The following is an 11,709-nucleotide window of genomic DNA, read 5'->3' as shown; positions in this document are numbered from 1 at the left end:
CTTTTTCCTGAATGCAGAAGTGTTCCACGATTCACCTGTTTTCAATTTCCGGTCTCCAGTGCATCGGCGTATATTCTTAGCAGATAATGTAGTACATTTGTAGAAATTGTCAAAACATGTGGCTCTATAGTGCTGATACTTCACAGAGTCAAGATGACCGTTTTTATTTTTATAGTGCCTCACCTGAGCATGTAGATGACATGAAGCGGTGGTCCGATGTTAGTTACGTTGATATCAAATTATGACAGCCAACAACTGCACAAGTTGAGTGTTAAATCAGAGATTATTTAGCAGAGATGGGCCACTTCTATTAAAATGAATGGCAGAAATGGGAACACTCAACCAAGGAGCTCTGAGCGCCCAGTGGTCTGAGCGCCTTTTAGATACAGACATCACCTGTCAATCAACTATAGAATTTGCATGCACATTAGCCATACAAGCTGGGAAAATTGTGTTTTGTAAAGTTAATTGTGTTAAATTTTTATGTAATATGAGGTAAAGAATCACAATTTATTTTTCCAGTGTTGTCAGATTTTATTGCTGATTTGAAATATGTTCTTTAATCGTAGTCTTGATTTCTCCTCAATTTGGAATGCCCAATTCCCAATGCGCTCTAAGTCCTCGTGGTGGCCTGGTGATTCGCCTCAATCTGGGTGGCGGAGGACGAATCTCAGTTGCCTCCGCTTCTGAGACCGTCAATCCGTGCACCTTATCACATGGCTTGTTGAGTGCATTACCACGGAGACATAACGCGTGTGGAGGCTTCACGATATTCTCCGTGGCATCCATGCACAACTCACCATGTGCCCCACCGAGAGCGAGAACCACATTATAGTGACCATGATAAAAACAAGCAAGTACAAACCCCCCCCAAATATTTATACCATGATGAATGTAAAAATGTAAATTCATCACACTGTAACATTTTTAGAAGAATATTTCAGCTCTGTAGGTCCATACAATGCAAGTGAATGGGTGTCAAAAGTCTGAAACTCTAAAATGTACATAAACACAGCATTAAAGTAATCCATAAGACTCCAGTGGTTAAGTCTATATCTTCAGAAGCAATATTATAGGTGTGGGTGAGAAATAGATCAATATTTAAAGAGCACCTATTATGGTTTTTAAACATGCCTAATTTTGTTTTAAAGGTCTCATACAATAGATTTACATGCATCCAAGGTCAAAAAACACTTTAATTTGCTCATAATTAAAATTGCAGCATTACCTTTTTTCTCCAGTGTCAAAAACGCCTCGTTCAATGATCCGCTCTAAAGGATTCATTCTAAGCTCCTCCTTTCAGAGAGCCTACTCTGCTCTGATTGGTCAGGTGTCCCAGTCTGTTGTTATTGGTCTACCACTTAATGTAGGGTTTGAGGGCAGGTCAAAGCTGTTCACAAGCAGCCAATGAAGACCAGAGGCGGGTTTTTTGTTACCAAATTATGTAGGTTAGTACAGGAAGTAAGTCTGGAATTACTAATGACTCGTTTCAGGTGTTCAGAATCGGTTCTTTCTTTTGGAAGTCAATAACTCCATTTGTCGTGCACTTTGATTTTTGATACTTTGCAGACTTATTTACATTCACAAACAGCTATATAACACACTACATGAAAGGTAATATTTGAAAAACCATAATAGGTGCTCTTTAAGTCCTTTTTTACTATCACTCTCCACTTTCACTTTTACTTTTACATTCTTTTGTTTTTGCTGATTCGCATTCTTCGTGCATATCACCACCTACTGAGCAGGGAGGATAATTATTTTTTATGGTAAAAACTGACTTAAACTTTATACACTGTTTGGTCATTTTTGACCGAAATCGATTTTGTTTCTTCAGTAAAACTGGCTTCCTTTATCTGACAGATACGAGACTTGGTGACTTTTCGTCCATTTCATACCTGAACACACACACAAAAAAGTTTATTTGATCATTCTAAGTGGTAGAAAACCAAAAGTCACACTTGTACTGTTCCTGGTCAAAAGTGACTGCCATAGGAATGAATGGGAAACACTAAAAATAATTTTTTTGTGTGTGAATTTGCATAATTAATTACATATATTAATTATATAAAATCTAAAAACAGCCACAATGCAGAAAAAACACACACAGACATGAAAGGGTGAGACTACCAAACATCAAGTGTGCAAAACACACACACACACACACACACACACACACACACACACAAAGCCTAACTGGTTAGACTGTAAAACAAAACAATTCTTTTGAAATTCATCAAAATTATAAATCTTGCTACAACCAGGGATAAATAAGGTTATTACTTGTTTATTTCAGGTAATTTCTGGAAGCAGTCAGCACACACACACATACACATACACACACAGATCAAGGACATACAGATCAAAGTGAAAGTTTACACTCTTTGTAACACCATGTTCAATAATGTGCCATTATTGCAAAAACAGACAAAAATAACCTCAAACAAACCAAACAAAATGCTAAATTTTGACAAAAGTATAGTCTTTGATAATGTTTAAATAAATATCTAAATGCAGAACTTGACAAAATCTAGAAATCATCTTCTCTTCAACCAGGGATGAATAAGTAGCTCTCTGTGTTTATACCTAGTACCAAGTGTTTATACTTGAAATTTCATCTGGTATTCATATATTTTTATATTTTTAAAAATGGACACCACAGTTTGATTCTTGAGACTTTAAGCTTTCAAACGTTATATGATTTAGAAACGTTATATTGATTGAGAAAATATTCATAAAAAAGTCCATTTTCAATTTCAAGTTCACATGGGTAAATAAATTAGTAAATAAAAAAAAGAATAATAAAAAAAACCCTCTCAAAATGCACAACTCTAGTCCTTTTACATAATCGAAGTTAGAGTTGTTACATTTCTTTCATAGCAGTTAAAAAAATTACACTCTTAATGTTTCCAGTCACTTTTGACCGGGAACAACTGTAATGTGATTCAATAATGAATAAAGCACTGCTTTTGAAAAGGAGGGACGACTCGAAATTATTTTTTTCTGGTAATCAACATTATGCCACAAATGCGATTGAGCTTAACTTGTATTGAACCTGGAATATTCCTATTATTTTTTTAATATTTTAAAATATTAATGGATACTTTAATATTTTAAAATACATCATATTTTCTACTATTGTACAATTAGCCTGTTTTGAAATACTCAGAGAATTTATATTAATTTACTACCTCCACTTTTATTTTATTTCTATCAGGTTTAAACCTTTACAGAACCAGGGACTCACCTAAGACCTTAGAGAACACTAATATAAAAATCTATATTTTACGGTAACACTTTATAAATATAGCTGCAAGCAGCAATGCGGATTCCTCCTCAAAATGGCAAATCATTTAAAAATTGATCAGTAGAGGGTTGGGGTTAAACCCTCCCGATGGAGGAATCCTTAAAGACATGTCTTTCTGTCTGAATCCTGAACAAAAAAAATTATGGCTATGGCTGGATTTGCACCTCTGACCCTTCACTTACCAGCACAACATCTTAGCCAAGATAGCTATTCACATTGCTGAGCATTTCTGCTTTCAGTTTCTGTATAAAAAAGAACCAGTGGCTAGCATTGTCAGATTTAGCCCAAGTTCAAACAGCTGTAATTCAGTCATCTTTTGACTTATCAAGGTGAAATGTTGCACAGTACTTCAGAGTGATGTCATCTGGAAGCATGTTAGGTTTGAAAACCCATCAGTCAAAATGACATTTGATTTATTGACACATATATATTGAGGCAATGTGGACATTTACATAAATACGCCCCTTTCAGCCATTTTGTATTGTGTTCATTTTTGCTAAGTTACAAATTGAAAGACATCAATTCTACACATGAGTACCAAATTTCAAGTCAATTGGATCTATAGTTCAAGAGAAGAAGATTTTTGTAAGTTTTCCCAAATTTTCACTGTGCAGGAAAATCCATCATGGCGGACCTTATGGGTCCTTGAGGCTTTTTTGTTCCCCATGAGAAATGAGGCATGTACACCAAGTTTCAGAAGAATTGGACAAATAAGATGGAAATGCTATCACTTTGAAAATGGGACATTTGGGCGTGGCCTGTAGCGCCCCCTAAGGGCGAATGTGGGCCATTCTTGGTGTGGGGGTTCCTGGTGGTCTGTAGTATCAACGTGCCAAATTAGAACATTTTTGACTTGTGACTTTTGAGATATTGGGGCGCAAGGAGTATAATAATAATAATAAATATAGCTGCAAGCAGCAATGCGGATTCCTCCTCAAAATGGCAAATCATTTAAAAATTTATCAGTAGAGGGTTGGGATTAAACCCTACCGGAGGAATCCTAATAATAATAATAATAAAACCACCAATAACAATAGGTTTCCTCCTACCGGAGGAATCATAATAATAATAATAAAACCGCCAATAACAATAGGTTTCCTCCTACCGAAGGAATCCTAATAAAACCGCCAATAACAATAGGTTTCCTCCTACCGGAGGAATCCTAATAATAATAATAATAAAACCACCAATAACAATAGGTTTCCTCCTACCGGAGGAATCATAATAATAATAATAAAACCGGCAATAACAATAGGTTTCCTCCTACCGGAGGAATCCTAATAAAACCGCCAATAACAATAGGTTTCCTCCTACCGGAGGAATCCTAATAATAATAATAATAATAAAACCACCAATAACAATAGGTTTCCTCCTACCGGAGGAATCCTAAAAATAAAACCACCAATAACAATAGGTTTCCTCCTACCGGATGAATCCTAATAAAACCACCAATAACATTAGGTTTCCTCCTACCGGAGGAATCCTAATAATAAAACCACCAATAATAATAGGTTTCCTCCTACCGGAGGAATCCTAATAACTTTCATTAAAACATTAACTACATTTTTATTACACCAACACCAGCATCATATCATTAGTTTGTTCATTCAAATAGTTAGAAATGCCATGAAAATTCCATATGTATTATATATGTTCCACACAAACCCCCTGCAGCACCTTTACAGACTGCTTTACATAAAAAAACCCATTAATAGTAAATATCATTATACGTGAATAAATGAATATACATAATATTAATTTTAACCTTTTTTAATTTTAAGTAAATTTAAGTCATTTTAAGTCAATTTCTTGAAATCCACAGTGTTCTATCCTTATAAAATAAAAGAGACGAGCTTCAAGAATACTACCGCATTTGTTATGTAGGCCTATAACAGTAAATATGTTAATTAACTGATAGTCTATAACATGAAAAATGAAAGCGGGACAATCTTAAAATCATCTTAAAAAGACTAATCAAGTGTAATGCATACTTGATAGCATTCTGACTGTGCGAATACAGCATGTCTAAACAGATTGGATTTACACATATATAAAACGTACCATCATTTTATTCCATAACACCCAGTAGTGTTAAAACAAAGTTGGATTTAGATTTACAATTCATATTTTAGGGTAACAACAAACCTGTTTAAAAGGAAACATGTTATTCTATTTAAGTCATTTAATTTAATTTAAGGTAATTAAATTATTTTAATCCCACATATATTTATTGACCAGAGCGTAGCATGGTATGTGATCAGATTAAAAAGAGAAAATTAACTTAACGACAATGAACATATTGCTACAATAGAAATCCTAAAGTTTGTAAAACGCAACGCCCAATTGCACGTTCCTCTTTTGGCCACATGGTGGCAACGAGTGGGCTTAGTTGTCATCATCATCATCAAAGACATCTGCAACAGTCCTGAAAAAGAAGGGAAGAGGAGACAGCCGGTCGTGTATTACATGATTATTAAATTGTAACAACTCAGTGTTATCATTATAATACCACTCAATAACCTTAAATGTTTGACAGTTTGCATAGAAATATTATCTTACTTATAGATGGATCCAGTCACTGAGTCAATGAAACCACCTATGAGGATAATGTAAAAACAAATGTGATGAGTTTATAAGAAAATCAGACTGATCAACAATCTAAACAACAAAAATATTGCATATCGTCTTTTTCTACAGTGTGTCTTTTACCTGGCTGACAGAGGGTCTCACAGGCAGTACAGATGTAGCACTTTCCACAGTCCTGAAGAGAATATAAGACAGATAACGTGTAAAAATGTATCCTCATATTTTCAAGATGTGAATTTGTCAATAATAACATTTGTGTGAGTGTGTAGTGAAATAAAACACCATATACCTAGGCCGTAACTATGTATTTAACATTGGGGGGATGGTCCTTTTTGGTTGTTAAAATAGTAAAGGTGCTGAATGCTATACATTTTGGAATAAAGGCTCTAAATGTAATGATTTGGTTTAAAAATATACTCTGTATTTTGACGTTCACACAGTAGATTCAACTAACAGTATATAAATAACAGGCAATGTCCACACTTCACATATTCTTTGCCACAAGCTAGATTTGTGCAGTGCCCATAAAGGAAATCACCTAATAGCCTGAAATACATAAAATGCAAGAACTGAGAAATATATAAAGATTAGAGCTGTCTATGTAACGTGTTAATAAAAAATAACGCAATTAATCATGTCCCCGGACCGTATTAAGGAAGGTTCCTGAGCAATTCATGCTTGAAGTACCACCTGTATTCTCCAGGGGGCAGTAAGCAAAACTTCAGCTGTTTAGGCAATGCGCAGCTTATAAAGAGAACAAACCAACCCTTTAGCAGACCGCCAGGACACATTCTTGCATTTAAAACGCAGCTTGATGTAGCACAAATCCGAACTTGGGGATCTCAAGCCATGTTTTTCTAAATATTAAACTATGTTTAACTTGACACAGTGACCTAAAAACTGTTTGTTTATGACGTGACACAACCAAAGTGAGACGCTTCAAAAGCATCCATCTGATGCAGGTGTACATTGACGGGTCCTTCGACAAGCCCTCATAATAAATCTCAGACTGATTGACAAAATCAATTGCAAAATGGATTGCTGTGAACTGGAGGCCAATATGCAAATAAACAATACATTGGATTCTAAAGTCACTTTTTGTATTGTCTTATCAATGATTAACTCCTCTGCCACAATAATGTAATGCATTTTAATTATCTGAATATAATTTATATATATATATATATTATTTGTAATTATTTAAACATTAACAGATGTTTCAGTTTTTAGGTGAACTACTCCTTTAACTGGTGGCTCCATAGTTGAGCACAGACCTGACAAGGACATATCCAAAATAAAATGGTCGCAATTCTCTTTTGAATGAAGACACTTAGTAGATTGTTGTACAAATGTCAGAATTAATTAAAGTCATAAAGAAAATAGTTAAATTAGTTGCAAAACAATTTTTCATCAAAATTTAGATGACACTGTCCTTGCTACAAGCTGAAAACACAATGCAGTTAAAGCCACAGGTCTTACCATGTTCTAGTTAAATTCTGAGGGTGATAACGCTCCTTCTATGAGTTTTTAGGATCTTTTACTGAGACAATGTCAAGTGAATATTCTAAAAGACAACTTCAAATTCATTCAATTCATTCACAATAGAGTCTGCGTTATTTCAACTTCATTGTTTAAAAATTGTTTTTAATAGCGCAATTTAAACATTCACAATTACGAATAACTTTATGAATGACCTATAGATTTCTATAGTTTCCTTCTGGAACAAATACATTTTACGTAATTAGTTTCAACAGGATATGATGTTGTGAACGAGGGCTTATGGTTTTCATAAATAATAAATAAAACATTATATTCAAAATGTTGAAATATACTGTCTACTCACTTTCCTGCAACAATAAAAACATGCAGCTATTAAATATGTAATCTTTTATTGAGCCAAGAGGTCAGTGTGCGACGTTTCAATCTTCTATTGGTCACACGTCTTCTCGAGTTCACCAAGCTTGAACTTTCATCCGCAGCAGAATACAACATTTCTTTGCATTCGGAAGCATTTAAATGGAGTGCTTAAACGGTTTATCTCAGTGAGCAGTGGTACAGTGTTGCACTGTTTTGTCTTTTCTGCATTGTTGTGTTTTGGGTTGTTTAGTAACTGTGTGTTGAAGTCTAGCACATGTGTGTGTTTGTGGTGGGTTTCTCACGTCGCAGTAGTCGCAGTGTTCTGAGTCGTCTCCCTTTTCACATGGGCACTTATCGCAACTGTCACAATGCTAACAGAAAGAGAAAGGAGAAATTAAATCAAGGGATTAATAATCAAATAATTGTTAGAATCAAAATGTTTTGAATCTGTATTAAAAGGTTTGTGTCACTGTGGTTTGTAGGAAGCTATTTTAAAAACCAGACGAGTGATATAAGACACACAGTAAAAGGCAGAAAGAAGAATGAAGGCATAATTAGAATACAACTTATAGTGCACTTAATTGTATTAATAAATCTCAGTGGATCCTACCTCACAGTGGGCACAGAAAGAACAAATGGATCCTTCATGATAATCATCATCATCATCATCATCTGAAAGAAATGTTGTCAGCCATTGTTTGTTTATCATTGTGTATTTATATAAGTATTTAAAGAGTATTGTGAGTAATGCAATGATGGGTTAGTTACTGTAAGTAGGATCAGAATAAATTAGTCCTACTCTACACCACTCGCTTTCTGACACACACATACAGACTACATCTATAGATGCACCTTGGACAATATCATCAGGAGGATCATATAAAGATACTGTAACAAAAATGATTATATATTTTTCTAAAGCTTTGAAATCATATCACATTTCACAAAATATTTTGACCCTTAAAATGCCTTCATGTTTGTATTTAAATACAAATCACTTTATGGACTTAATTTATAAATTATTTATATTTTTACATGTAAAATATCCAAGAATTTTGTAATTCTAAAAAAACAGTTTCTAAATTGTAACTCGTTAACACATTCAAACTGCCTGTTCATTTAAAGCTAAAATAACAGAGTTAACAAAAATTACACCATGCAACACAGGATCATTTGATTTATTCGTTTCAGAGTGGGATTAAGAGATGTGATGCTTTGTTCAACACACCATTGTGCTGTTTATCATGATGACACACCAGATATTACACTAAACAGAGAATGGAAAAACAAACACCAGAAAAAATAAAATAAAATAAAAAGCATACAGTAACAGAAAAAGGATTCAGTCTAAACAGTCATCTCCTGATAGTTGCTGTATTTCCTGTTCCCTTGTGATACTTCCTGTTTGTGTAAGTGGAATATCAACATGACTAAGGCAATTATGAATTAAAAATCGCTCTCTTTTGCTACCTCTCCATTGGCATCTGTGCTGCTGCAGCTCTCACTGTAAAAATTAAAAGATACTCGAGGCACTACTTGGGGTTCCTCAGTTGTCACAGTGGCAGAACCCTCTGCAGAACCTTTACTGAAGGAACTATTGACAATCTTTAGAGTTCTTACAGGAACTAAAATTAAGTTTCTCAGAGAACTGAAAGGGTGTCTGAGCAACCCCAAATAGTGTCTCAAGTATCTTTACATTTTTGCATTGATTGTTTCTCCTTAAAATAGTCAATACATGTTGTCCTTAACTGCTCACTGTATGTTTCTAGGACTGCTGAAAAAGTGTAGCTATTACAGAATAAATGTTTAATAAATGTTGGTAAATTGAGAATAAACATGGAAAGAGCTTAGATTTTTGTTTACATTTTTGCAACTATTTAGAGAATGAGAGTCCTTTCTGATAATATAATGAAATAAATAGAGAAGAGCATAAATAGAGATAACATAAGTACATTTTATAAACCCATGTAGTAGATATATAATTTAACACACAATGACTTTACAAGAAGACAGATCAGGATTGTGTACATTTCACTTGTTCTTTTTCTGTGTAACAGACTGTTATTATGGAGAATCTCTACAGAGAAAGAATGAGATCCAGGAGATGTAGTGAAAGAGAGAGAATCTAGAACCAATCTGTCCAATCAGTCTGCCTTTCTATATTTCCCCACAACCATCCATGATCCTCCTGTCTCTCTCTCTCTCTTTCTTTCTCTCTCTCTCTTTCTCTCTATCGGTCCCTACTACTCCATGTTGTTTTCTTTGGTTACATTTCCCCACTACATCTGCCTGACTCTCTTTCTTTCTCTGTAGTTTCACATGGTGACACAAATCCAGATCATTACAAATTCAAACAGGACAAATAGAGGGATGACGGTAGGGTGGATACCCGCTCTTTCAAAACGATACAAAAATCAAAAAACGATCTGATCTATTGGGCCAGTGTTGGGCCTGGGGCTCAGACTGCAGCGCTGGGTTTGTTTTTCTCTTTTCTCTCTTAAGTCCTCAGTTCATAAGCATTGTACTGTATTGCACATCAGGACTTGGAGCAGTCTGCCTTCAGATGGCCCACAGAACTCAAAGCTCTATTTAGGCAGGGAAGAGAAGACAGAGAGAGTCAAAGACAGCCAGGATGATGGACAGCTGGAGAGGGGAGGAGGTGGGGCTTTTGCTACGCTATGAGCGATCTGATTGGATAATAGGACTGACTGATTGGACCTCAACTACAACAGGCCAAGAGCAATATTTTGCAGCATAGCTGAGGTGAAGAAAGTGGGAGTGGCCAAAAGGCCCCCTTGCTCCTCCCCTCTCTTTCCCAGTTAGGTGAAAATAATCATGGGGGCTAAGAGAGGGGGCCGATAATTAGCTAAATTAAGGGGGGATTCAACACTACTTTGAGAGCAACCTTACATACCTTCATGGTCATCATCATCGTCGTCATCATCATCATCGTCGTCATCATCATCGTCATCATCATCATCATCATCATCATCATCATCGTCGTCGTCGTCATCATCATCGTCGTCATCATCGTCATCATCGTCGTCGTCATCGTCGTCATCGTCGTCATCGTCGTCGTCATCATCGTCATCGTCGTCGTCGTCATCGTCATCGTCGTCATCGTCGTCGTCATCATCGTCGTCATCGTCGTCGTCATCATCGTCATCATCATCATCATCGTCATCATCATCATCGTCGTCGTCGTCATCGTCGTCGTCGTCGTCATCATCATCATCATCGTCGTCGTCATCGTCGTCGTCATCATCGTCGTCATCATCATCGTCATCATCGTCGTCGTCATCGTCATCATCATCATCATCATCATCATCATCATCGTCGTCGTCATCATCATCATCATCGTCATCATCATCATCATCTGCCATCAGGCCTTCCTCATGGATGAGAGGCAGCTCCTGGGCTTTAACAGAAGCACTAGGGGCCAGAGGTGTCTGGAAGGAGCAGAGCAGGGCAAGCAAAAGCCCCAGCAGCCAGCTTCTCATAGTAGCCATGACTGATCAGGGAAGTAAATCCAAACACAGAGACCAAAGTGCAACGCTCCTGCACGTGCACCTGTCAAATCAAAACCCCAAAGTGGACACCACCTAGACCCTCTTAAACCACACACACTCACAAACACAGTCACATGCAATCACACAAACGCTTGGTACACCCTGGCTATGTGAGGTAGAACAGGTGACGAGTTGAGCCGTGAGGTCCGAAGTATTCCAATAGTCCACACGCTTGTTCCCAGTGTCAGATGAACACAAGAGGATCCTTTCAGAATCAACTGTCTGTTGTAGGTTTCTGACAAGCACCAGTCACAGACAAACAGAAAAAAATGTTCCCTCTTTGCGTCAATTTCGCGTAGTGTGACTAAGAAGAGCCGTGTGGTGGGCAAGGTAGTGTCTGCAGCATGGACCTCACTAACTTTGCACAGACAGACAAACAGACAAACTCGG

General features: G+C 36.4%; 1 protein-coding gene across 1 annotated transcript; it reads right to left on the bottom strand.

Moving 5' to 3' along the window:
• Positions 1-2,282: 2,282 nt before the first annotated feature.
• LOC127451813 (germ cell nuclear acidic protein-like) lies at positions 2,283-11,694 on the bottom strand. Its single transcript, XM_051716772.1, has 6 exons — positions 10,665-11,694; positions 8,361-8,422; positions 8,053-8,121; positions 6,017-6,068; positions 5,867-5,903; positions 2,283-5,732 (listed from the first exon to the last, which is right to left on the bottom strand). The coding sequence occupies exons 1-6, from the start codon at positions 11,257-11,259 to the stop codon at positions 5,693-5,695; spliced, it is 855 nt and encodes a 284-aa protein (XP_051572732.1). The 5' UTR covers positions 11,260-11,694; the 3' UTR covers positions 2,283-5,692.
• Between the last annotated feature and the right edge of the window lie 15 nt (positions 11,695-11,709).

This window comes from Myxocyprinus asiaticus, chromosome 14, assembly GCF_019703515.2.
Source record: "Myxocyprinus asiaticus isolate MX2 ecotype Aquarium Trade chromosome 14, UBuf_Myxa_2, whole genome shotgun sequence".
Classification (NCBI taxonomy): Eukaryota; Metazoa; Chordata; class Actinopteri; order Cypriniformes; family Catostomidae; genus Myxocyprinus; species Myxocyprinus asiaticus.
This window is presented reverse-complemented; position numbering and strand designations above follow the sequence as displayed.

Excerpts from the sequence above, each read along its gene's own strand:
- LOC127451813 (XM_051716772.1), bottom strand. The coding sequence starts at position 11,259 with ATGGCTACTATGAGAAGCTGGCTGCTGGGGCTTTTGCTTGCCCTGCTC. Across the intron at positions 6,069-8,052 it reads AACACTGCGACTACTGCGAC|GACTGTGGAAAGTGCTACAT; the intron begins GTGAGAAACCCA and ends TATTCTCTTCAG. Across the intron at positions 5,904-6,016 it reads TGAGACCCTCTGTCAGCCAG|GTGGTTTCATTGACTCAGTG; the intron begins GTAAAAGACACA and ends TTATCCTCATAG.